Source organism: Sorex araneus, chromosome 1, assembly GCF_027595985.1.
Source record: "Sorex araneus isolate mSorAra2 chromosome 1, mSorAra2.pri, whole genome shotgun sequence".
Lineage (NCBI taxonomy): Eukaryota > Metazoa > Chordata > Mammalia > Eulipotyphla > Soricidae > Sorex > Sorex araneus.
The window spans coordinates 198,459,573-198,481,615 of NC_073302.1; the positions used below are offsets into that span (position 1 = coordinate 198,459,573).

General features: G+C 54.0%; 1 protein-coding gene across 2 annotated transcripts in view; it reads left to right on the forward strand.

Moving 5' to 3' along the window:
- CSMD1 (CUB and Sushi multiple domains 1) overlaps positions 1-22,043 on the forward strand; it is a 980,559-nt gene that overhangs the window by 896,687 nt on the left and 61,829 nt on the right. For both annotated transcript variants that reach the window (XM_055136180.1, XM_055136183.1), the window contains exons 41-48: positions 1,677-1,886; positions 7,299-7,487; positions 12,356-12,533; positions 14,791-14,936; positions 15,760-15,840; positions 16,659-16,772; positions 17,535-17,723; positions 19,734-19,880. In XM_055136180.1, the coding sequence (XP_054992155.1) occupies positions 1,677-1,886; positions 7,299-7,487; positions 12,356-12,533; positions 14,791-14,936; positions 15,760-15,840; positions 16,659-16,772; positions 17,535-17,723; positions 19,734-19,880 (1,254 nt within the window). The remainder of the gene's footprint in view (positions 1-1,676; positions 1,887-7,298; positions 7,488-12,355; positions 12,534-14,790; positions 14,937-15,759; positions 15,841-16,658; positions 16,773-17,534; positions 17,724-19,733; positions 19,881-22,043) is intronic.

Consider the following 22,043-nt stretch of genomic DNA (forward strand, 5'->3'; position numbering starts at 1 on the left):
CTGTCTCAGGAGAGACGCCCGCTGCACCCCTGCTCCCCCCAGCCGAGGCCTGAGAACAGGCGGGGACCTCCCCACCACATCCCCCCCTCCCCCCCCCCGCATCCTCCTTCCCCCCCCCCCCGCCCCCGCTCCCACCCGCCTGTCTCCAGGCGCCAAGACAGGGTGCCCAAGGCCCGTCTAAGCCAGACTATGGCCGGGTCAGGGCCTGTCTCAGGCCACTGAGAGCGGATGGACAGTCACCCTGCTCAAATGCTAATCCTGCCCTTCCAATTGCCCTAAGTCCATCTTCCATCACGAGTGACGCTAGCCCAGGTCCCTCTCCTGCTTCCCTCTCCTGGTGCTCCCTCCCTCCACGCCCAGGGAGCTGCTGCCCCACCCGTGCCTCTCCCTCCTGAGTCCTTCTGCGTCTGCAACCGCAAGTGAGGCAGGTGGACAGCAGCAGCTCTGTGTGGGTCTGTGCCCAGATAATGCAGGCTCAGTGCCCGCACCAGGCTCAGCTTCAGGGAGGGGGAACTGAGAAGGGACCCCAGGCTCGAGCGCCTGCTCCCGGGACGGGCACTTGAGAATCACCACCACGGCCAGTCACTGCAGCTCCTCTGTAGGGTCACAGTGCGCCAGGAAAGAAAGCGGGTGCAGGACACCGCGAATGAGGAAGAGAAACAGGAACAGGTGCAGCTCTGGGAGAGCAGCTCCTGGCAGAGCCCAGGGCAGCTGGAGGAGATGCTTCTCCCTCCCTCCGCCCCTCCCCCATCTCTCCCTCCTCCCTCCCTCTCTGCTTCCTCTCTCCCTTCCTTCCTCCCTCCCCTCCTTCTCTCCTTCCTTCATCCTCCCTCCTTTTCTCCTCCTGCTTCCTTCCTGCTTGCCTCCTTCCTCTTTCCCTCTCTCACTCCCCGCCCCTTCTCTTCCTCCTTCCTTCCTCTCTCCCTCCCTTCTTCTCTCCTCCCCTCTCTCTTCCCTTCCCTCCCTTTCTCCTCTCTCTCTTTTCCTCCCTTCCATCCTTTTGTCATTCCTTCCTATTTGCCTCTTTTCTTCCTCCCTCCTCCTTCCTGCCTGCCTCCTTCCTCTCTCCCTCCCTCCCTCCCTCCCTCCCTCTCTCTCTTATTCCCTTCTTTTCTTCTTTATCTTATTTCTCCTTTCTCCTTCTTTGTTTCTCTCCTTTGATATATTCCCAGCCGTCCCCGTGCAGTATGCTGCCCCAGGGTGGTGGAATGGTCTCTGTCGGACTATGCTGGTTTGTCGGAGGAAATGGTGGGTGGCAGGAGGTGCTTACCCAGAACCTCCTGCCGATGCCAAGTCACTGCTCATGCAGAAACCAGCTAGATGCACACATGACTGCGTGATGTTGGGTCCCCCCTTTGCAACCCACTTTTTTTAGCTTGTTGCGTGTTTTAGTGCTATAACGGCCTCTTCCTGGGCCCAGCCCCAGATCCACGTGTGGGTGATAGGTCGGACATTTGCATCCTTTGCGTGGCTGGTCAGGATGCCTGTGTCCACGTGTCCTGGTCCCACCTCAGCAGCCTGGCTGCACATCTGTGCCGGGAAGTCACGCCCTGATGGAAGGAGGGAAACAGCCCAAGTCAGCGGGGACCAACACGCCCGTCTCTCCCAGAGGAGTCGTGCTCTCCCCACTCCAGTTTTCCCGGGAAGGGTCATTAACGCTCGTTCCCTCCCTGCAGGCGTCCACATCCAGTTCCTGAACTTTTCCACAGAGGCGAACCACGACTACCTGGAGATCCAGAACGGGCCGTTCCACACCAGCCCCATGATCGGGCAGTTCAGCGGCCCTGACCTGCCCGCGGCCCTCCTGAGCACCACCCACGAGACGCTCGTGCGTTTCTCCAGTGACCACTCGCAGAACCGCCAAGGCTTCAAGCTTGCCTACCAAGGTAGGGCCCCGGGAGCACCACCTGCTGCTCCACGCTCGCCTCCTGCTGGCTCACACACGTCTGGGCATCCCTGGGGTCTGGTGCCCATGCTGCCCTCTGCCAGGCCCCCAGCCAGACCTGGACTCTCAAGGGTGGTCTCCGCTGTCTGATGGGAATGTCGATAGAGCTGAGCCAATGAGAAAGAGGCAGCGGTTACCTGGCCTAGGTAACTGCTAAACTAACTAACTAACTAACTAACTAACTAACTAACTAACTAACTAACCTGCTCTCTCAGCTGAGCAGAGAGCTTCTGAGAAACTGCCCCCAAGGATATTCACGAGCATGCATGTATGTGTATATGCGTGTGTGCGTGCCTGTGTGTGTGCGTATGTGTGTGTGTGTGCATGTGCATGTGTGTGTGTGTGTGTGTCTCCCTGGGCACATTCAAGCATGTTGAATATTTGACGGGGGTAGGGTTCTTTTTGTTGTTGTTTTGAGGCTTACCCTGATGTGCTCAGGACTTATTCAGGGATCACTACTGGCAGTGCTCAAGGACTATATGTGGCCTCAGGGGTTGAATCAGTTAAGTCATTTACACACCAGGCAAACACTGTAGTGTCTCTCAGGCCCAACATTTTAAGTACTCTTACTTTCAAAATCAAACTCTTCCTTCTTTGTTGACATTGCAAAAAATATATCAAGTACCAAATCCCATAACAGCATTATTGCCTATGTGCTTTTGGAAGTGTACTTTATTTTATATAACTTCTAACCTGCAATGTAAACAACAAAAACAATGACAAAAAACCTTATATTAAAAATATTTCTCCTCATTTATTCCAGTTGGGTGAGTAAGGCCATTTCTGTAGAGTATCAAAAGCTTCAACCCTTAAAGGATGATCAATCAAAGGAAGCAAAAGAAGAGCACAGAAATATTTTCTGAGAGCCCATCTATGTTGGAGAGCATCAGGTTGACATGGGCTAGAGGAATAGAGACGCTGGGTAAATCGACAGCACTTGGGCTGAGGTCCATGTGTATTGTGAGATGTTCACAGACTCAACAGTTCGTTTCTCCTCTGATCCAGAGCTTGGAGGTGAAGAGGCAGCCCAGGGGGGTTCCCAGAGCTGCCCTCAGCCCGAGATAGCTTTGCTCTCTGTGCTTGGACATTCGGAGAAGGGAAATCACGACTGAGACAGGCATCGGGCAAGATCTGATCAGCTCGACACTTGACTCTTAAGTTAAGTCTCCAGCTCAAAAGCCTATTTTAATGGAACGCTGTGCTGTCGTTAGGAGATAAATAGAAATGAAAAGAATGAGAACATGAGTCTCCATGTTGATTTCTGGGCTACATCGCTCCAACGAGGATGACACTTAATTAGATAATTTATCAGTGTTTGTCATCTTATAAAATTTATAAATTGGCAAAATGACACAACTCTGATTCGTATGTCAAATCAAAATTCCCAAGTCCTACTTGAGATTTCTAAGTTAAACTGATAATTAATGACTCGTAAGAAGATACATAAATCATGCAGATAATTCTTGTCAGTCTCAATGATGTCTGGGTCATATGCCCTATTCTTAAGCTTGTCATTTATTCACGACCACAGAAAGGTCAAAAATCTAACTCGTAGATGTAGCTGCCTTGAAGTTAAATGATGATTCCAAATGGAGAAGCAGCCGATGAAGGATTGTGTTAAATAGAAGCGAGTCCATGGCCCCGTTTCTAAGTCAAGAGCTGGAAACAGATGACAGTGTTATTCATCAACAATAAGATATTCGTCAAGAAACATATTGGCTCTGGGGGGATGGCCACACAATCCATCTGCCATCACAGTAAGCACCTGTAATTTAACTCTTGACTCAGATATCACTGGGGATGGATAGATGGGAGTGAGAGTTATTCTCCCAAATCTTAGGTGCTGCCCCTACGGAAGATGACATTCTATTATCCAACGTGTGGGGCTGGCTGGGTGCTGGAGCGTTGAGGTCTTCCTGATCCTTGTGGAACGGTTGCCCCCGTCTTTGCCCTTTTCTTTCTATTTTATAATTTGACATTTGAAGAAGTTGACTATTGTTCTTCTCTTTTTCCTCCTCCTCCTCTTCTTCCTCCTCCACTTCCTCCTCCTCCTCCTCTTCCTCCTCCTCCTTCTCTTACTCTCTCTCTGCACTAAAAAGCATAGTTGTGCAGTAGAGAAAAACTTAAAGACAAACTACCACTGTTTCATAAATTTTAAAAATACATATTTCTTCACACTGCAACTCTTTTTCTTGGGGACTGCAGGGGCTAGGCTGCTCCTGGCTGTGCTTAGGGCTCCCTGCTCCTGTGTAAGAACTTACTCCAGGCTCTTGGCTTAGGAAGCACCCCAGGTGGGGCTCAGGGAGCACTGCAGGCCGGGCCCAGGGAGCACTCCAGGTGGGGCCCAGAAGTCCATAGGTGGTGCCAGGGATTCAAACCCAGGTAGGCCACATGGAGGCAGTGCCCTACCTGTGTGCTCTCTCCAGTTTTCATTTCATTTCAGTTTTCAGTTTCCCCTGCTTTGTTGGGTATTCAAAAAATAAATACAAAAGGCCGGCGGCGGCTCTCTCTCTCACCGCCTGCATTTGGAGATCTCGTGCCACTCCCCCCGCCCAGGGCAGCCAATGGCAATGGGTGGATGAAGGAGGGAACGAGGGCCAGGCTGGTTGGTGTCAGTTGCAGTTTATTGCATTCCTATCTCCATTCTCTTCCTCCTCTGAATCCCCCTTCCCTGATCCCCCTCGTCCTCCTCCATGCTTCTCCTTCCTGCTTCTGCCTCCCCCAGCCCACTCTTACAGCCTTAGTTAAATCCCAAATCATGAGGGGTGGAGGTAATAGTTGTAGGAAGCCATATTTCAATCCTGGCTCTTATCTTCAAGTAAGACAGAGCCTGGCACTTCTCAAACAGGGGCCTAATTAAAACTTCTCTAACAAGGTCACCGTTACTGACCTTACTGACCTTACCATTCCATTAGCCGATACCCGTGCCTGACACGATAGATGAACATGTCACAATCTGTGATTGACTACTGTTTGTATGGGGTCCGGGCACGCATACCACTACCTGCCCCCCAGCAGGCAAGTATAAAATGCTGTAGCTGCCAGTGAATAAAGCTCTCTCTCTCCTTTTCTCCTCCTCCCTCTGTCTCTGCGTCTGTTCATTCGGCTGCGTCCCCTCCTCAGCCCCACAAAGGGTCCTACCTGCTGGACAGGGCGGGGCCCTCACAAATAGTTACACGTAGGTGTGGTCATACACCAACAGAGGTAAAATCCTTCCCTTGGGGGAAGCTTCTTCTAGGACAGAGTCTCATTCAGTAAGACAACCCACCCAAGAGCGAAATTCCACCTATGGGTGTGTTTCTTCTTTCCTTAGTCCAACAAACATATAAACATTCACAATATTAGTCATTTTGTATGGACACCATGAGAGATACATTAAGCTTATAGGATTGCTCTCCTGCGGACATCTTGCTATAGATCTCAGACTACAGTGCTCAGGCCAGATTAGTCTTTCCTAACCCTAGCAGGGTCATAATTCAGTCATTACTTTTTGGATCATAACAGAATTTGGCCATGATCATGTTCTTAACTTATAGTTAAGTACTGTGGCGCTTTAGCCTGGCCCATTTTGATGCCAGGGTAGCTCACAGCTTGCCCTGGGTCCATCCAGTCCCTCGTCAGGACCCTGTTTTGGGGGTGTTAGGAACTAAGGGCAACTAAGGCTTAAGTTGAGAAAGCAGATGCCCAGGACTGAATATTATTTGGAGTCAATTAACTCCCAAGTTACAAAAGCATAATATTAACTGTCTTCCTGTGTCTATACAAAATGGACATTGCTTTAAAGTAAACTATGCAAAAAAAGGACATAAGAGAAGGAGAAAAACAACTATTTCACTTATGGATACAAGTCCAGTGTCCTTAGAAGGATCTGACCTTACAGTTAACAGAGTCTGATTAGGGGGAAAAGGTGAGAGACCAGTTGGGGAAGCAGAGCACAAAGAAAGAGAGGTTACAGATAAGCAAAGGAATGGAAGTGACTCAGGAGCACTGTGATGGATGTAACCTGATAAACCTAAGCTCCCTATCACAAGGGAGAAAGGACAAACCAATGTTATCCTACAGCTAAATCCTGTTAGTTAACCCTAACACCAGAAAACTTGGTCTGTAGTGAATTGCATCTAAGGGAGAGCAGGACGTCCCATGGGATGCGAGGGCCAAGGAAAAGGAAAATAAGAACAAGTAAGAATTCAGTGATGGTAGCTGCAGATGCGGTGCACACCTGGACAGGTCGGAGCACAGAACTGTACTGCAGTCGCAGTGCACACCTGTACTGTAGGGAGGAACGTGTAAGCATACTGTATAAACAGCCCACACTTGTACAGGTCAGAAGGATACTGCACACCTGAACAGGTAGGACACGGAAATATGCTGCAGGCACGCCTGTACAGGTAGAAGCACACCAGGTGTTCTGCAAACACAGCCCACATCTCTAGAGGAAGAGTGATTTCTTCAGGGCCACCCCGCTCTCTCGCCATTGTCTTGGTGTTGGTTGAGTGGGCAGGAGGGCAGCAGGTAGACGCCCTCCCTCTCACTCATCAAGAACCACGCTCTGGCAGCAGGTGGTTCTCCTACGCCCCCCTTCCCCCCGCAGCCAGAGCAGTGGTGAGCACATGTAGGGGACTCCCCCACCAGCCCCTCTGGTCCTGAGGGACAGACTGTCTCATGGGCTCAGGGGACGCAGATCCCGAGGCAGACCCTGCTCCACTGGACTGCTCTCTCTATGGGCTGCTGGGAGTTAAAGGGGCCGTCCTCACTCCTGCACCCAGAGCCCGTGCCCTGCTGCCCAGCAACATGGGACCCCGTGGGTCTGCAGACCCTCAGGCCCACACCTGCCTTCCCAGCTTTGAACAGTAGGTCCAGCGGACATTCATCACTCAATAGCACACTCTCGGCAGAAACTCTGTCCTGTGCCAGGGCATTGCCCTGGATGTGGGGCAGTGACGCTGAGTAACTGCCACAGGGCAGTTCCGGAGGCTCCTCTGTGCCGGCCTCTCCACAGAAGCCCGGGATCCTCTCTGAATGACTAAAAGATTTCCTTAGACTCCGAACAGTGACAGTGCCCCACGGGGAATGCACAGCTCCAGTGACAGTGAGTGACCGTGGCCATTGTGTTGACTGGAGGGACACACCCATCCCCCCCCCCCCACACACACACACACACAGAGCAACTCAGAATCCATGGGTCCAGCCCCGCCTTGCCCCCAGTGGCCTGTGCAGGATAGGGATGACCCCTTCCGTCCACTCAGAAAGTGTTTGCTTCACAAGAGGGGACGTGCATCTGAAGACGCAGGTCATCCACCCCCTGCCCTGCGCCCACGCCTGCTTCTCAGCTGCTCTGTTCTGTTCCTTCCAGCCTACGAGCTGCAGAACTGCCCGGACCCGCCCCCGCTTCAGAACGGCTACATGGTCAGCTCGGACTACAGCGTGGGCCAGTCACTGTCCTTCCAGTGCTACCCCGGCTACATCTTGATTGGCCACCCAGTGCTCACGTGCCAGCACGGCAGCAACAGGAATTGGAACCACCCCTTTCCCCGGTGCGACGGTAGGTCAGCTCCTGTCCAACAGGCCAGCCCGTGCCCAGAGCCGGTCAGCGCATAACCAGAGCCGGTCAGCGCCGTGCTGGAAGGGGTTGGCACATGCCTAGAGCGGGTCAGCACGTGCCTAGAGTGGGTCAACGCGTGCCCGGAGTGGGTTAGCGTGTGCCCAGAGCTGGTCAGCGCCATGCCGTAATGGTTAGCGAGTGCCCGCAGCCATTCGTTTCTCCTGGGCTCAGGGCGCTGACTGGTATGTGAGTGATTTGCTGAGCATTCGTTTGTGCAGCAAAGCTTGGTTATCAGTCGAGTGTGTTAAAATCCATCTACGTGGTCTTCCAGGAAGATGCCAGATTGCAGCAGCTTTAAACCAGTATGTGAATACAAAGGTTTCGCTGTTATGGGGATGATAAGAATAAGGAAGGGTGAATGCAGATTAACGATGTGAAGCAGAGCAGGAGGTGCCGTGGGTAGCCTGAGATGTGCGCTGGGTAATTACTCTGCATAATAATAATAGTATGTGCGGTCTGGGGCAGCCCAGATGGTGCCCGAGTCCATTTGATGCTGCTGGACAAATGTGGGACCTGTTCAGTGGTGCTTGTTACTAAGACCCTGGGGGGTTGTGTTATTTCACTTTCTTGGTTCCAACTGAGGTGCTGTGATTTGGGACACTGTTAGGGAGAGTCTCAGACACATTCCCGCCTCCAGGGGGCTGCTTCCCTCCACCAGGGTCCCAGGCCTGCCACTCCTTCACGAGATGCAGCTGTGAACCAGCTCTCCGGGCCTGGTGCCTTTGCCACGTTTACTAATATTATTGTTGTTGTTGTTGTTGTTGTTGTTATTGAATCACCATGAGATCAGTTGCAAATCTTTCATGTCTGAGTTTTCGGTCATACAATGATCAAACACCCATCCCTCCACCAGTGCACATTTTCCACCACCAAAGTCCCCATTTCCCACCTCCCCATCCCACCCCTCCGCCTGCCTGTGTGGTAAACAGTTTCCACAATCCTCTCTCTCTACTTTACATTCAACATTTCGACACCAGTCCCAACAATATTATTTGGAATTGTCCCGCCATCACTCAATCCTGCTGAAAAGGCAATGCTAGGCAATTTATTTTGTATTGCTTGTTATGAATAGCATATGAGGCCACGCACTTCTGAAATTCTAAAATGTTAATAATTCGGGTCTGGAGAGATCTCTGAAGAGAGCTGCTCGGTCGCGAGGTTCTTTTGTGTCTCTGGATCGCAGCGGTTAAGGAGCTTAGGTAGTAGCTGGAAGCAGTTGGCAGGCATCATCTCAGGTCCCATCAGGGCGGGGGGACGAGAGTTGCTCTGTTTGCACTGCTCGTGTGACAGAGATCATTCTGTGCTGGTCCCTCTCCTGACGGTCACTCAGGACTCTCCAGGCAGCCCACAGAGCAGCAAGCCACAGGATATGGTCTCAGCTGCATAGAGAATTCTGTCGTGCACCCGTCACAGCCTCTCCCTCCAGCGGCTCGTCGCAGGACATCTGGACCATTTCCTATCAGGCTGTTGCACTAAGCACTGCAGGGGCCATAGGTGTGCAGGCGGCCTTTCCTGTAGGCTCCTCTGGGGGTTTCTGGAGGTAGATGTCAAGAAATGGCAAAGAAAATATAGAATGTCCAGTGGGCACATAAAAAGTGTTCATCATCACTGATCATTGGGGAAATACAAATTAAAACCACCATGAGATATTGGTGAAAATGATATATATCGAAAACATAGAAGTAACCAATACTGGAGGGGTGTGGCGAAAAGGGCCCCCTGCAGGGGCGTGGTGAGATGGGCCCCCCTTCAGGAGTGTGGCAAGAAGGGGCCCCTGCAAGAGTGTGGTGAAAAGGGCCCTTGGAGGAAGGTAGCAAGAAGGGCCCCCTGGAGGGGTGTGGCGAGAAGGGCCCTTCACAGGGGGATGTCCTGTGAAGACATTATTTCCCTTCCCCTGGGCATTGCTGTTCTTGTTACCCAGAAAGAGGACTTGCTCTTTCCTGAGGGTGATTTCTTGAGAATTTTACTGTTTTCTTCTTCACACCCAGAAGTGAGTTTCTTGTCCAGCTTCAGTAGGCGGGTTGGGGTCCTTCTCAAACATCGCCATCTGGTCGGGTGACTGGCCTCCAGCATAGGAGACCCGGGTCCAGTCACTGCCTGGCTCTGTCCAGTGTGCACCTTCCTGGCCTGGAATGATGTCCACGGGCCATTCCCTGGCGGCTTGTCCCCTGAGAGTTGTGTCCAGCTCCCGAATTTCTGATAGTCTTTGAAAAGGTTACGTACCAGCTAAAATAACCAGATCCAGAGCTTTGTCTGTGAAGAAACAGAAAGTCTAGAGCAAAGCAAACAGGCATCACCGGGAAGGAAGGCGAGGAAGGGTGGGCTTGGAAATGCAGACTAATTCCTGGGCGGGAAGGAGTGCCAGCAGGTGTGACCCCCTGAGAAGCCTCCAAACAAACAGACATGTCCCTGGACTTCTGAGATCATTTTCAATGATGTGGCGTCTTTCCACTCCGTATCATCAAAAGCAGATGGGAAAACCTGAGGCTGATTTTTTTTCAAATCCTGACTGAGGTCCAATGCACATTTAGGAACCCAGTGAAATAACATTTTTAAATGTGCTTGATGAACTAAGTGGCGCTAGTACATGTCGCTATTAAAATACTATTAAAATGCAACACATTTTCAACTCTTATTAGAACAGAACCTTCTTACACCATTCTCCATTGAAAGTCCATAAATTTCTAGGTAAAAAGTGGTTGGGGCTGTCGGGATGGAGCCCCCTCTCGCCTGCAGCTTTGGACTCATGCGTGAGGGGCGCCCTCTTGCCTGATAGAGAAATCTGACTTCATCGGCTTTATCCCCATCTGAGCTAGCCTGGGATGACCCTTTAGAGTGACCGGCAGTGCCAGCAGAAAGGGCCTGTCCGCCCTGCCCCAGGGCCTCCTTCTGAGGCCACACCAGACTCAGAGTTCCTGGGAAAGCCCATGAAGGCCCGGGGGGGGGTGGCATTGGAGCAGGGTTGACCCCGTAATAAGAAGTGCTGACTTCACCACCACCACTGGCCGTGTGCTCTTCACACACAGAGGACACGGAACTCCCTGGCGAGCTGGTGCTAAGGACGACCCAGGCATCACTGCTGTCCCTCGTCACACCCCAGACCCTCTTCACACTCCCAAAGCCATCAGTAGCTAGGCCAGCAGGGTCCTCCCTCTGCCTGTCACCTGCAGACCTGGCATCCCTCCAGACCCCCTGTGCAGCTGCCCTCTGCCGGCCTTCAGGAGCCCTGTCCTCCACTGGGGCTGTGTAGGTGACCAGCAAAGCCGAGGCCTCAGCCCAGCCAATGCCGCCCAGGAGCCAGGCTCCTCTTCCCTGACCTGGCATTTCCCACGTGTGCCCTCTGCTCAGCATCTGTCAGGGTTTCGGGAGCACGGGCCCTGGAGTCCACCTGAGGAGAGGCTGGGTGAGAGGTCGTCTGGGTGTATAGAAACACTTCTGGCAAGGAGGTAGTGGGAGGGATGCAGGGACCATTGGTGGAAAATGGGCACTGGTGGAGGGATGGGTACTCGATCCTTGTGTGACTGAAATGCAAGCACATAAGTTTATAAGTCCGCAATGGTACCCCCACGGCGATTCTCTAATAAAAATTTTTTTAAAAAAAGAAATCAAGCAACTCAGAGCTGGAGCGATGTGATGGCTGGGAGGGCATTTGCCTTGCGTGCAGCCAACCTGGGTTCAATTCCCAGCATCCCATAGGGTCCCCTGAGCACCAGCAGGAGTATTTCCTGAGTGCAGAGCCAGGAATCACCCCTGAGCATCTCCGGGTGTGGCCCAAAAAGACAACAAATAAACAAACAATACAAAAAAAATAAGAAATCAAGCAACTCCCCTGTGCCCCCCCAAAAATTAGGTGCTTGGCTTGCACCCAGTTCCCCTGTATCCCATATGGTCCCCCAAAGCCCATAGGAGTCAGCTCTGAGAACCATTGTATGGAGCCCAAACACAAAACAAAAGTGAAGCAACTGAGGTGAGAAAAGGTTCAGGAATTCTGAGCCTCCAGGCAGCAACCTGCACAAGTGTCTGCCAGCCCACCCAAAGGATGGTGACCCCAGAGTAGGCAGTGTGGCTCTGAAGGCATCTCCGGGGGCCCCAAGGTGTGGGGGACAGTCACCTCCAGCAGGGTAGGGCAGCACATGGGGTCCCTGTGCAGCACAGCTTCAGAGGGGCTAGCGGTCTGGGATGCCCCCTGGCAGGTCACAGACGATCCGTCACATGGCGGGACAGACCTGGCCCTCGGAGGACCCCGCTGCTTTGTCCTGGGGGCAGGAGAGAGCCCCCACTGCAGGGACCCCACAGGCCTGGAGACGTCAGGTCTGAGCCGGGCGCTGTCCACACGGCACCCCCTCACCTCAAGAGCTTCGGCCAGACCACCTGGTCCCTCCCAGCAGCCGCCCCCCATGGCCTTCCAGTCTCCTGAAATGGCCTCGGACCCTCCCTGGGAACAAGCTGTTTCTGTCCGAGTGCTTCTCCCCAATCCGGGCCTGCGGCTGGGCGGATTAGCAGTTTAGCGCAGGTGGGAACGGGGCCAGGAGGAGGGTTTTTATCTTTCTTTCTAATTACTCGTGATTAACTTTATCCCGGAGGGATTCCGGATGTTTGGAGAATATAATTAAGGCAGGCTGGCTATCCTAGCTTCCAGTCTAATTCTTCCCGGCTCTAGGGCTGCGGGGCTGTTGGGAGGGGGGTTATGCTGACAAAGTCGTTCCTGAGGAACCGGCCATGGTTCTTCTTCAGCGTGGACGCTGGGTCCAGGGGCGCCCTGGGACAGCCCAGCCATGTCACACAGCCCGATTCCCTCTGCTCCCCAGCTCCCTGCGGCTACAACATCACAGCACAGAACGGGACCATCTACTCGCCTGGCTTCCCCGACGAGTACCCCATCCTGAAGGACTGCACCTGGCTGGTCACGGTGCCCCCCGGCCACGGGGTCTACATCAACTTCTCTCTGCTGCAGACGGAGGCCGTGAACGATTACATCGCCGTGTGGTAGGTGCCGCCCACCGCTCCTTCATGCTAAGTCTCATGTGTCCACATGCCGGCCCTCGGGCTCACATGTCTGTGCATCTGCAGGGTGCATGCACCCACAGCCAGCTGTGCCACATATGCTTGTGTGTACCTGTGTAAGCATGTGTCTTTGCTCATACACATGTGGGTTTCTTTGGTCTGTGTGTGCATGTATTCACATATGTTGGTGTCTGTGGGCTGCATGTGTCCACACACAGGCATCTGCATGTATGCACATGTGTCCACACGTGTGTTGGCATATGTGGTATATTTCTGTGACTGCATGTTAGCATATGTGGATATCTGTTGTCTGTGTGCATGTGGTCGCACATGTGTGGGGGTCTGTGATCTGTGTCTTCTCATGTGTTCAGACGTGGGGGGACTGTGGTCTGTGTGTTTTCACATGTCTCATGTGTGTAGGTATCTGTGGTCTGTGTGTTCTCACGTGTCTCATGTGTGCAGGGGTCTGTGGTCTGTGTGTGTTCTCACATGTTCACATGTCTGGAGTTCTGTGGTATATGTGTGTTCTCATGTGTTCACACACATGTGTGGTATCTTTGGTTTATTTGTTCTCACCTGTTCACACGTGTGGGGGTCTGTGTGTGTTCTCATGTGTTCACACATGTGGGGGTCTGTGGCTCTGTGTGTGTTCTCACGTGTTCCCTGCGGTGTCTATGGGCACGGTTGTGTTGCTGGTCAGCTGTGAGAGAGGGGTTGGGGTTAATGGCAGGTGGTGCTGGTGGGGACCCAGCGAGGGGCTGAGGTTGGAGGGGGTGGGCAGAGGAGAGGCCGGTGCTCAGGCTGCAGAGACCAGCCAGCGAGTTTGGGATGAAAACAAGAGCCCGGAGTTCCATTGGCCCCACAGGCTGCACGTCACGAGCAAAGCAACAGGAGTCAACACCGATGGCCCCAGTCCCGCTGACTCGGGGGCACGCCCAGCCCCTGCCAGGCCTGCGGAGAGCCCCCGGGAAGGCCTCACCCCGGGTGGCATTTAGAACCTGGCTGGGACATGGCCCACCCAGCCCTCACCACCTTAGTCCAGCTACAAGGCCTGTAGAGCCTTGCACCGGCCAGCTCGAGCCTCAGACTGTGGCCTTCGAACAGGAAGCTGGGGGTCACGGCCTCTGACCCTGGCAGCTCAGCATGGGGGGAGTGTGTGCACTGCGCCAGCCCAGGCACTCCTGCTGCTGAAGTGCTAACGTGCTCCCCCCAGAGCCACCGCCGGGTTCCTGCTGCAGCGGGTGGAAACCCTTAGGGATCCCAGGCCTGGCACTTCTGGTCATAGCTGCGCCCCCCGGGGCTCAGATCCAGGTGTCCCCCCCGCCTCTCCCCTCTCCCCTCTGCCTTCTGCCCTCTCCCCTCCCCTGGACCCGCCTTAGACGCAGAGTTCCCGCAGCACTGAGGGAAGCCCAACTTTCCCTTGAGTGTTCATCACGCCTGCATCTGTTTTTGTTTCTCCTCCTTTTTTGATTATATTTTTATTGTGAAATTGTCTATAACATAAAATTTACCATTTTTTATTGAATCCCTGTGAGATAGACCCTTACAAAGCTGTTCATGGTGGAGTTTCAGTCATACAGTGTCCAACACCAGGCCCTCCCCCAGTGCACATTCCCAGCCTCGGTGTCCCCAGGCTCCCTCCCACCACCCCCCGCCCCCAACCTGCCTTTTGCTTTAAAGTTTTGGACCTTCATTTGATGATGCTCAGGACTGACTCCTGGCGCTGTGCTCAGGGCTGACTCCTGGTGCTGTGCTGAGAGCTCACTCCTGGCTCTGCTCAGGGCTCACTCCTGACTCTGTGCTCAGGGCTGACTCCTGGCACTGTGCTCAGGGGTAACTCCTAGCACTGTGCTCAGAGCTCACTCCTGATGCTGTGCTAGAGCTCACTCCTGGCACTGTTCAGGGACCCTCTACACTGCCAGAGATCAAACCCCAGGCAACCACATGCAGGGCAAGCACCCAGGCACCTGTGCTGTCTCTGATGCAATTTAGTGCCTTGACCTTCCACCAGTGAACGGAGGAGCCAGTTCTGATCTTCCTCTCTGGACTGAGCTCGATCTGAGGGGTGGGGGGCTCACCCTCCCCTCTCAAGCCACCAGAGTCCCCGGGTGTGCAGGAAATAGGTGACTAGGCCCAGAGACAGGAGCCTGGGTGGCGCATCCACGTCGCTGTTTCTCTGCTGCTCTGTCGCCAACCACTGGGCTGTCCAGCTCTCTCTCACCTGTTCGCTCTCCTGCAGGGACGGGCCAGACCCCAACGCCCCGCAGCTGGGCATTTTCAGCGGGAACACGGCCCTGGAGACGGCGTACAGCTCCACCAACCAAGTGCTGCTCAAGTTCCACAGCGACTTCTCCAACGGCGGCTTCTTCGTGCTCAACTTCCAGGGTCAGTGCGCCTCGCCGCCTCCACAGCTGGAGGCCACTCGCCCCGGAGCGTGGCCGTGGGCTCCTCTGAGAGGCTGCTGGGAGACCCGTGCATTGACGCACTTGGCCTTGTCACCAGGAGTGTGGCCGGGGGCTTCGCTCGGAGTGACTGGGCGGGCTCCCTTGGGAATGGGCCGCCACTGTTGCGTGCTGTGGCCGCCTTTCCTCCTCTCGGGCCGGGTGAAGCATGCCAGTGAGGGTCACTGTAGGTGGGACGCCTGGTCTCCCACAATCGGTGCAAGTCTCCAGGGGGATTAGAATAAACTGATTTTATATTATTTATTTAAGTTTTTTAATTTGGCTTGGGGCCCCACCCATCAGTGCTCAGGGCTTCCTCTGGCTCTGAGCTCAGGGATCCTCCTGGTGGGGCTTTGGGGAGTGAACCCCGATTGGCCCGAGCAGGGCAAGTGCCTTACCTGATGCCACCTCTGCACCCCTGGAATAAGATGGCCTACGAGGAGCGTGCTCTGGCCTCTCTCCCACGCCAGGGCTGCAGCTGAGTGGGGCCATGGCAGCGGCCATGGCAGGGGAGAGAGCCGAGCTCCGACACATGCCGTGTGGCTTTCGTGCCACACCGCGGGGTGGCATGCTTCCTTCCTCTGCCGTCCCACCGCTCGTCACCCCACGAACCCAGCACAGCCAGCCCGAGGGCTCTGTCTGTCCTCCTCCCTCCTACCTTCCCGTGTGCCCGAGTGTCGCAGCCAAGGAGAGAGAGAAACACTTCGCTCCCTGTGCTGGTGGGTCCAGCGTGCGTAACATAGCTTCTTTCTCAAACTCGCTTGCAGCCTTTCAGCTGAAGAAATGCCCGCCGCCCCCGGCTGTGCCACGGGCAGAAATGCTCACGGAGGATGAGGACTTTGAAATAGGTATGTTGGCTCCATCCCAGGGCACTTTCCTCGGCATCCCACTCTCCTGGGCCATGGCCGTCCCTGCTGGACACGCAGCCGTGCCTCGGAGGGTTCCTGGGCACGGAGCTCACTCGTGTGTGGAGCCAAGCCCCTTCCACTCTCCGTTTCTGTGATGGTTTCTGCCATTGGTGTGTGAAAATTGTCAGTTTTCAGCACCCCTTGGGCCCCGTGGCATGGACTGTTCCATTTTTCCCTTTGAACAACATTTCCCGAGAAAAGCCACAACCCACCCCCCCTTCCCCGGTCTCTTCCACCGAGGAAGCATGTTTGTGCCCCGGAAGAAATTGTTTTGGGGCTGAAATAATTAGTGGAGCATTGACCTTTCCTAGAAATGGGGGTACAGTGGGGGAGTATATTCAGGTGCAATATTCAGAATTTCATCCTGGCCATTCCCCATTAGTGGCTTATTGTATGAAAGCATCACCAGTTTTCAGGAAGAAGCTGATGTTTGCGGAAGCATTGGAGAGGCCTGGGACCCTCAGTGAACGTGCCCAGCCAAGCTCCAGATCTCAGCCCCTCCAGCTTGGCTCCAGGGCGCCCTCGCAGCTGATGGGGCGCGTGTCAGGCAGTGCTGGACCGAGCTGCTCGCTGGGTGCGTTACAGCCCCACATAGCCCTGAACCACAGGCTCGGCCACACTGAACCAGCTGCAGGCCAATGCTGGTGCTGCTCCATGGCCTCACCCCAGAGGCACCAGGAGCCCCTGGGTGCCCCATCTACCAGTCCCCTCTTGCACCCCAACACCCGTGTTCACACGTGCCCTCTTCTCTCTGCCAGGAGATTTTGTGAAGTACCAGTGCCACCCAGGGTACACGCTGTCGGGGCCCGACATGCTTGCCTGCAAGCTCAGTGCCCAGCTGCAGTTCGAAGGGCCACTGCCAACCTGTGAAGGTGGGTCAGGCCTGCTGCATCTCTCTGTTTCGGGAATCCAAGTTAACAACGATGTGATCAGTTATGTGGTCCCCAAGATGGTCAGTGACATGGTCCATGCAATGGTCAGTTATGTGGTCCCTGAGATGGTCAGTGACATGGTCCATGAGATGGTCAGTGACCTGGTCCCCAAGATGGTCAGTAACCTGGTCCCCGAGATGGTCAGTGACCTGGTCCCCAAGATGGCCAGTTATGTGGTCCCTGAGGTGGTAAGAGACATGGTCCCCAAGATGGTCAGTGACGTGGTCCCCGAGGTGCTCAGTGATTCTCTCTGAAATCTGCATCTCTGTGACTGCCCCCAGATCTGCTCAGTGTCAGTGTAGGTGAGAGACAATAGCTGCTGTCCTGTGGAGTGGCATGGACACGTGCTCTGCCTGTGTTATTTCTCACACTGTCACGCGTGGGCCTGTGGTTCATGCTGGGTAGTCCCCATGTTGGCTGTGGCACCTGGTGCCGGGAAGCGAGAGTCTCAGATGGGACCTCCATCCCTATTCCACTTGACTCTGCCATCTGCCCTCGGAGCACCCAGGCGTCCTTCACACACAGGACACAGCCCTGCGCACATGCATGCAGCTTCACGTGTCGTCTGTGAAGCTCTCACCGCCCTGAGTCCTGGCAGTCCTGCCCCCCAATCTGCTCTCTGCACGCCGCCCCCTCTGGCCCCTGTGGTCCGGCTGATGCTGCCGTGCAGATAAGGAGGTCTCTGGGCTCTTGTCTCGTCAGCACAATGCCCGGCTAACGAAGTCCGCACCGACTCCTCGGGCGTGATCCTCAGTCCTGGCTACCCCGGCAACTACTTCAACTCGCAGACGTGCTCCTGGAGCATCCGGGTGGAGCCCCAGTACAACATCACCCTCCTGGTGGACACCTTCCAGAGTGAGAGGCAGTTCGATGCCCTGGAAGTGTTTGACGGTGAGTCTGCCAGGGGCACTGCAGTGGCCCCGGGTCCCCTGCCAAGGCCTGGACCCCATGCTGGTGCTGCCCCATCACGAGTTACACCAGCCAGGGAGGGCCACGGAGAAGAAGCGGTCTATGAAACATAATATGCTTTGTTAACGTCTAAATATCACTGAGGGAGGCAGAGCGATAGAACAGCAGGGAGGGCATTTGCCTTACATGCAGCCACCCCGGGTCCAATCCCCGGCATCCCATAAGCACCACCATCCCCTGAGCACCACCTGCAGTGATTCTTGAGTGCAGAGCTAGGAGTAACCCCTGAGCATCGTCAGGTATGACCCAAAAAGCAAAAATAAAATAAATTTAAAATGATAAATAAATATCACTGCCTATTTATAACCAAGTACTCAGTGTAGTAGAATATATTATAGTGCTGTCTTATTTATTCTGCACTACGCAACATATCAGTATAATGTATTACTTGTAATACCATATTTTTATGCACTTTTACTAAACATGGTCATAGTATAATGTAATAAATTGTACTATTACTCTGATTCAGAGGACATTTTAGGAAATTTAAGGTACCTGAAGGCACATTCATCAATCCAGATGATTTTTTATAAAGATTTATTAAAAATCATGACTCAGCTTTCTGGATTTAACCTAAAAAAGGAGACTTAAAAATATATAAGAAAAAAAAGAATATTCTGAAAAAAAATACAAGAAAAAATAATGTACAAGAAAAAAAAAGGAAGAATTGAGCCTTAGCATACAAGTTAACAAGTGCTGGAACTGCCATCAGTACTGGTTGGAGACATGTCTATGAATATATATCTGGTGACTGCTTTGATATCACAATACTGAGCTTAGGTGGATATGCTTCCGCCATCAATTTGCAATGGAACCAACGTTACTATTTGTCTGTGCAAAGAAGCATTGTCATAGCCCAGGAAATCAGGCCAAACTGTGTTGATAGCTGCACAGAGCAGGCGGGGTTGTCGAGAACAGCCACCGGGCTCAGGGGAGCAGAGGGTGCCCAGTGCTCGAGTGCGGGTGCCTCTCTCTGTCCTGAAGGGTCCCGGCTGGAAGTGTTGAGGGATGACACCCCGGGAATGAGTCTGTTGCCTTTCTGAGGTCACAAGCGCACAGAAGTCAGAGCTCACACTTTTCCATGAGTCTCAGAGGATGAAGAACCATATTTGAATTTCAGGGTGGCGTTATGTTGCATTGAGTTGCATTGTATACAGTACACACACATGGATCACCTCAGAGTTGCATGTCAGAGCAGAGATTTATGCTTTTTAAATATTAACTATCTTAGGGGCTGGAGCGATAGCACAGCGGGTAGGGTGTTTGCCTTGCATGTGGCCGACCCGGGTTCGATTCCCAGAATCCCATATGGTCCCCCAAGCACCGCCAGGATTTATTCCTGAGTGTATGAGCCAGGAATAACCCCTGTGCATCGCTGGGTATGACCCAAAAAGCAATATATACATATATATGTATATATATATATATATTCACTATCTTATTAAATAAATGGATATTTAAATAGGTGTTTGTTTGTTTTTTCTGAAATCCTCGGGAGGTGTAAATCCTGCCGCCAGTAGCAGAGCTGCATCTGCAGTTGTTTTGGTCTCCCCTGGCACTGCTGTCACTTGGGAATGCCTGTGCCTCTTTTCCAAGCAGCACGGGCAATCCTGGTGCTGACCCGCACGCTCAGCTACTCACAGATACAGGTTACTCGACCCAAGTGCATGTCAGCCCTACAAGCAGCTGCAATGACTTGGACTGAATAGGGCTATTTATTATTATTATTATTATTATTATCATCATCATCATCATCATCATCATCATCATCAAAGCAGATATGTGTTGACTCAAGTGAATTCTCTGTCCACTTTGGACGTGAACTCTGTGCAGTGCTCATTTAGACTCAGTCTCACCGGAAGCCCACAGCCGTCTGCATGAGTCACTCACGAGTGTGAGTCACACACAGGCTTTTGCTTCTGTTACCTTCAGGTTCTTCTGGCCAGAGCCCACTCCTGGTGGTCCTCAGCGGCAACCTCACTGAGCAATCCAACTACACCAGCAGGAGCAACCAGCTCTACCTGCGCTGGTCCACGGACCATGCCACCAGCAAGAAGGGCTTCAAGATCCGCTACTCAGGTCAGCGCGTGAGGCAGGGACCTGCGTGAGACTTAAGCCAGAGCCTGAGCTCTAGAGACGCGCCTGGTGTCCAGTGCTCACAGCAGTAGAAATCCAGGGAGGGAAATGGAGCGTGACAGTGTCTTTGGACTGCATTTGGGGAAATCGTTTGTTGCTAAGTATTTTGAGTGTGTTGCTAAGACTGTAGACCACCGAGAGGTGTACTAGGAAAGCAAAGGAGTGTGCCCCAATGGCAATAAAACGTGATCAAAATTAAGCTTTCAATATGATTAAGTGTCAGGGCAGAGGTGTGGTTCAGCAGGTAGGGTGCTTGCTCTGACCCGGGTTTGATCCCCAGCACCCCAATCTGGTCCTTCAAACCACGCCAGGGGCGATCCCTGAACACGGCTGGCAGTCAGCCCTGAGCACCGCTGAGTGTGGCCCGAAACCGAAACGAAACAAGATTCTGTCAGTGGACACAGCCATGGCCTGTGCTCAGGAAGAGGCACTCGATGCCTGGGCTGGCCTGAGAGGGACCAGAGGGCTTTGCCCCAACTGCACGGATGACCGGCCAGCAGTCAGCCCACAGCCCCGTCCCGCCGGGGGACCAGCTGGTCTGTCTGCCGCTGTCAGGTTCCTGCCGGCAGAGCTACCTGCCGGATGTCAGGAGCAAGCCTACCTCACCTGTGTCTGTCCCCTGCATGTGTAGTTGTGCCCCGTGTCCCATGAGAGGCCTGGGCCTTGGCCGTGATCTTCTCTCACACCCCCCCACCCCCCGGCATGGAAAGGGCAGGTGCCCCGGGCGCAGAGCAGAAGTCTCTGCGGCTGGGCTCCAGGCCGCCCCTTGCCGTCTCTGGTTCTGGGGATCAAGTGCATGCTCGGTTCCGAGAAAAGCATCGCGCAGACTGTGCCTGCAGCATGTCACCAGGAGGCCGGGCTCCCGCGTGCTGGTGCAGAGTGAGGCAGGAGGTCGAGCCACACCCTTCCCGTGGCGGCCCCTCCCAACCCCTTCCCAGACCGAGCTTTTTTTCAGAGAAGTTTTAGGCTCACAGAAAGATTTCAAGGAAGGGTACAGCCTTGCCTGTGGGTGGGAGCCTGCACCAGGGGGACCCTTGGGACACTGGGTGACCCGGCCCAGTGTGGAGTCCTGTCCACGGCTCGGACAGACGGGGGGCTGTGTGTGTACACACACAGCCTGCCCACGGCCCACGCACCTCAGCCTCTGCCCCAACCCCTCCGACCAGAGCTCTGGCAGACCCCTCTGTGAATACTGCCAGTGCTCTGCCTCTTCCAGAAGGTTCCACAGCTGGGACATGCACTTGGTGGCCCTTTCACAAGCCCTGTGACTTCAGGGAGACCATGCCTGTCCACAATGTGTCTGCGTGGCCAGACCTGCTCCTTTCATTACTGAGGGGCCACTGGGCTGCTTCCGGCAGCTGGGGCCAGGGAGGCCATCGCAGACATCCGTGTCCAGCCTCTCTGGGGCCCGGCCTTGGCGTCCCTCGGCTCAGTGCTGAGGACTCGGTCTCCAGGGTGTGCTGAAAAAACAGGCAGCACAGAGGTATCTCCACTCAAGAAGGGTCCGCTGAGGAGTCGGGCTGGTGGGGGGCGGGGTGGTGGGGGGCAGCTGGGGGCCCTGAACACCACCGTGAGCGAGGGGTAGAAAGCACAGCCTGGAGACGCAGATCCAGAAGCAGGCATCTCTCCGGGGGCTGGCGCCGGGGGCTCTCAACATGAGCCAAGCCGCTCTCAGCCCACACTCTGCCCTCCGCAGTGCTGCCGTGTCGGGGGTCTCACCCTGTTGCCCTCCAGGCTCACAGACTGCCTTTCCTGGCATCTCCCAGGGAAATGCAGAGGGACTAACCTGCCTCTTTCTCTCTCCCTCTGTGTGTGTCTGTGTGTGTCTTTGTGTGTCTGTGTGTGTGTCTGCGTGTCTGTGTGTCTGTGTGTGTCTTTGTGTGTCTGTGTGTGTGTCTGCGTGTCTGTGTGTGTCTGTGTGTCTATATGTGTTTGTGTGTCTCTGTGTGTCTCTGTGTGTCTGTGGGTCTGTGTGTCTCTGTGCATATCTGCATCTGTGTGTCTGTGTGGGTCTCTGTGTGTCTGTGTGTATCTGTGTGTCTGTGGGTCTGTGTGTGTGTCTGTGTGTATGTCTGTGTGTATGTCTGTGTGTCTGTGTGTATGTCT